We start from the raw sequence: 4,633 nt of genomic DNA on the forward strand, positions 1-4,633 counted from the left end.
CAGTTTTGCCACTTTTAGCTACAGTTCTGCTATTTTTAGCTACAGCTATTAAACTTTTAGCTATAGTTGTGCAACTTTCAGCTATAGTTTTGCTATTTTTAGCTACAGCTGTTCAAATTTTAGCTACAGTTTTGCTATTTTAGCTACAGCTGTTCAACTTTTAGCTACATTTTTGCTATTTTTAGCTACATTTTGCTATTTTAGCTACAGCTGTGCAACTTTTAGCCACAATTTTGCTACTTTAGCTACAGCTGTGCAACTTTTAGCTACAGTTTTGCTATTTTAGCTACAGCTGTGCAACTTTTAGCTACAGTTTTGCCACTTTTAGCCACAATTTTGCTACTTTAGCTACAGCTGTGCAACTTTTAGCCACAATTTTGCTACTTTAGCTACAGCTGTGCAAAATTTAGCTACAGTTTTGCCACTTTAAGCTACAGTTTTGCTATTTTTAGCTACAGCTGTGCAACTTTTAGCTACAGTTTTGCTATTTTAGCTACAGCTGTGCAACTTTTAGCTACAGTTTTGCTACTTTTAGCTACATCTTTTCAACTTTTAGCTACAGTTTTGCCACTTTTAGCTACAGTTTTGCTATTTTTAGCTACAGTTTTGCTATTTTTAGCTACAGCTATTAAACTTTTAGCTATAGTTGTGCAACTTTCAGCTACAGTTTTGCTATTTTTAGCTACAGCTGTTTAACTTTTAGCTACAGTTTTGCTATTTTAGCTACAGCTGTTCAACTTTTAGCTACAGTTTTGCTACTTTAGCTACAGCTGTGCAACTTTTAGCTATAGTTTTGCTATTTTTAGCTACAGCTATTAAACTTTTAGCTATAGTTGTGCAACTTTCAGCTACAGTTTTGCTATTTTTAGCTACAGCTGTTCAACTTTCAGCTACAGTTTTGCTATTTTTAGCTACAGCTGTTCAAATTTTAGCTACAGTTTTGATACTATAAGCTAAAGTTGTGCAACTTTCAGCTACAGTTTTACTACTTATAACGACACTTGTGCAACTTTCAGCTACAGTTCTGCTACTTTAAGCTTCAAGCTAGCCTTTTAATGTTCAGCTTGCATTTTGCTTTATTTTAGTTGGTGATTGCTGCTCTTGGCTTTTAGCTTTTAGCTAGTGTTCCATTTATTTTAGCCTTAACTCAGTTTCAACCTTTGTTCATTAAATTTCAGCCCTGTGTCATTTCTCAGCTTCACCAATGACTTTTATTCAGACATCTTGTAGAAGGACCTGGTTTCTGTTTCAGAGGTGAAACCGAAGCGAGTAAATGAACTTTGTTCCTGCAGGCAGTTCACACCCCGCTGCAGCCCCCCAAGTCCTACATCTACCCGTACCGAGACATGGCCAACGTCGCCAGGAGAAAATACGCCGCCATGGTCTCCACGGTGGACGAGGCGGTCCGAAACGTCACCTACGCCCTCAGGAAGCATGGTTACTACAAAAACAGCGTCATCATCTACTCCACTGACAACGGCGCCCAGCCTCTCATAGGAGGCAGCAACTGGCCGCTTCGAGGCCGAAAGGTTAGAAAAACCACTCCGACGACAGAATTAAAGCAAACTGCAGGAACAAAGACTTGAAAAAGGTGTCATCAAAAAGATGGACTACAAATAAGGTCGTCTGTAGTTTGAGAGTATTTTAGTGAGAATTTGGCTTTTCTGACGTCACAAATCCCTCAGATGAACAAAAACGTGAACGTTTGCACAAATAAAAAGCATTTCTGTCGCTCTCCTCTGTGACAGACAAATGTTTTAACAAGCAGCTGGTTCCACAGAGCTACAACTGAAAAGGCCCGATCACCTCCGTGGACCAGCCTGGAGCGCAGGACAGACCAAAGCAAACGTACGGCTGCAGGAGCTTGTCTAGTCAGGATATTTTAGGTCATCAATAAAATTAATTTAAAACAGAAGCAATGAAGGGAAGCCAGGACCGGGGAGAAATGTTCTCGTGTTCGAGTTAAAGCTGCGGCGTTTGGAGCCAACTGCAGTCATGAGCGACGGGCCTGGCATTGATCCCTCACTCAAGAACAAAACCTTGAGATACTTGAAGTCCTCCACGTGAGGCAGAACCTCACTCCCAGTCTGGAGAGGACGGTCATGCACGGTGCTTCAGCGCTCCGACCCTGAACAACAAAGCTCTTGGCTCCATGACAGTTTTAGTTTAATTAAGAGTTAAATTTTCTTTCGTTCAGACGTTTTTTTTGTATTTGAAGAGACTTCTCTTGCCGTCTGACGCAGTTTCCAGTTAAACCCTCTGGTTTTGGTTTCAGGGCACGTATTGGGAGGGTGGAGTCCGCGGCGTGGCGTTCGTGCACAGCCCGCTGCTGAAACGAAGGAGACGGGTCTCCAAAGCTCTTCTCCACATCACGGACTGGTTCCCCACCCTGGTGGGACTGGGTGGGGGTGACATCAGCCAGGTCAGGTTCAAACAATGTTTGCAGTAATTATTTTAATTTCGGTCGTGCTTTATTTCACTTTTAGCACTTGGGAATGATTTTATTCTTACTCCTTTTTATTAATCCTGCTTTTTTCTAGGATTTTATCGGTTCTTTCAGAGTAATAAGATTATAACCATTAAATGGAACGAGATAAAACACTTTCACTTGGTGCTTTACTGGTTTTATTGTCCTGTAAAGCAAAGTAAATGTTGTTACTGTATGTGTTTAAGGTTTAGTCGCTCAGTGGAGTGAAATCGATAACATCGTCCACGTCGTTCAGGTTTTACAAACTCTGCTACAGTTAAACTGTCCAGATTTTAGTTTCTGGGACATGAATGTGGAGGAGTTCAAGTATCTGGTCATCTTGTTCATGAGTGATGGTAGGATGGAGCGGGAGATGGAGCAACGGATTGGTGCCTTGTCCTCAGTAATGAGGGCGTTGCTTCAGTCTGTTGTGGTGAAGGAAGAGTGGAAAGACAAAGCTCTTGATTTATTGGTCTGTTCGACCCTCACCTGTGGTCATGAGGTTTGGATCATGACCAAAAGAACGAGATCCTGGATACAAGCGGCTGAAATGGGCTTCCTTCACAGGATAGCCATTAATCCTGTCGCCATAAACAATAAATCAATTAATCGCATGATGAATGAAAATTATCAGCCTCATTTTAATTTATCGTTTCTTCGTGTCTCTCTCTTTCTACTGAAGACACTGGATGACAAAAGGCTCAACTCCGGTGCTCTTCTCTGACCCCTCTCTTTCCCTTTTCTCTTTAAAATCTGTTCTAGCCGTCCAAAATCACGTTTTTGGATCGTTAAAGGAAACTAAGCTGAGAAACTAAGCTACGAGCTAAGCTAACAGGCCGACCTTGGGGGAAAAAACTTGTCGAAGCTCCAAAACTCAGTTGAAATCTTCGTGTAAAAAGTTTTTCTTTGCAAAAAGAAGCTGAGAACTTGTTTACTGATTTTTTTAAATTAAAAGCTTTGTGTGAAAAATGCTACGCTAAAGACCCAATAATTCTCAGTCGGGTCATCTGGACAGTTTCTTTTTATAGAGACGTTTCACTCTCTATCCAGAGGGCTTCATCAACTGGTTGGTCCACTTAAGGAGTTTACTGCTTGGTGGGGAAAGTTTACTGGAACTCCTCTGACTGATGAAGCCCTCTGGATAGAGGGCGAAACGTCTCTATAAAAAGAAACCGTCCAGATGACCCAACTGAGAATTATTGGATTTGGTACCCGGATGATTGAGCATGAACTTTGTTGCTAAAGAGCTCAAACCACACCGTGTCCGCCATTTTAAGAACTGAAGAGAGACGGCCCATGTCACGTCAAGGGGCCTCCCTCCCACTTTCCTTAAAGAGACACACTGCTCACTCCCTCACTATCCATCCTTCAGTTCAAACCGCCTTCTACTGCCATCCAGTGGTCAAAAAAGGTACTACATATAAAACAAATTAAACACTTCTTAAATTTGACAATTATTACTAGTTGTCAAATTTCAAACAATATTATCGTTTATCGCAATAATTTCCGAGACAATTAATCGCCCAGCAAAATTGCTAACGTGACAGGTCTCGTAGCCAAGCTCAGCCTTAGAGTTAGAGTGAGGAGCTTCGTCATCTGGGGGGAGCTCGGAGTAGAGCCACTGCTCCTCTGCACTGAAAGGAGTCAGCTGTGGTGGTTCATCTGATTAGGATGCCTCCTGGACACCTCCCTTTAGAGGTTTTCCAGGTACTTCCCAATGGCAGGAGGCCTGGGGAAGACCCAGAAGTCACTGGAGGGATTGTGGATCTTCTCTATCCTGGGAACACCGCAGGGTTCCCCAGAATGAGCTGGAAAGTGTTGCTGGGGAGAGGGAGGTCTGGTTTCACACCTGGACCTGCTTCCTGATTATGGATAAGTGGTGGATGGATGGACGGACGGACGGACGGACGGATGGATGGATGGATGAACGGCTGGATGGATGGATGGATGGATGGATGGATGGTTGGACGTATGTATGGATGGCTGGCTGGATGGATGGCTGGATGGATGGCTGGATGACTAAATGGATGGCTGGCTGGCTGGACGGACAGATGGCTGGATGACTAGCTGGATGGCTGGCTAGATGGACAGCTGGATGGATGGCTGAGTGGATGGATGGACAGACAGATGGCTGGATGGACGAACAGATGGATGGACAGACAGATG

At 43.2% G+C, this 4,633-nt stretch overlaps 1 protein-coding gene across 9 annotated transcripts in view; it reads left to right on the forward strand.

The window, feature by feature from the left end:
- Positions 1-4,633, forward strand: part of LOC119414807 (arylsulfatase I) — an 11,225-nt gene that overhangs the window by 3,277 nt on the left and 3,315 nt on the right. For all 9 annotated transcript variants that reach the window (XM_037681920.1, XM_037681924.1, XM_037681922.1 and 6 more), the window contains exons 6-7: positions 1,293-1,529; positions 2,276-2,422. In XM_037681920.1, the coding sequence (XP_037537848.1) occupies positions 1,293-1,529; positions 2,276-2,422 (384 nt within the window). The remainder of the gene's footprint in view (positions 1-1,292; positions 1,530-2,275; positions 2,423-4,633) is intronic.

This window comes from Nematolebias whitei, chromosome 9 (genome assembly GCF_014905685.2).
Source record: "Nematolebias whitei isolate Nwh7 chromosome 9, NemWhi1, whole genome shotgun sequence".
NCBI lineage: Eukaryota > Metazoa > Chordata > Actinopteri > Cyprinodontiformes > Rivulidae > Nematolebias > Nematolebias whitei.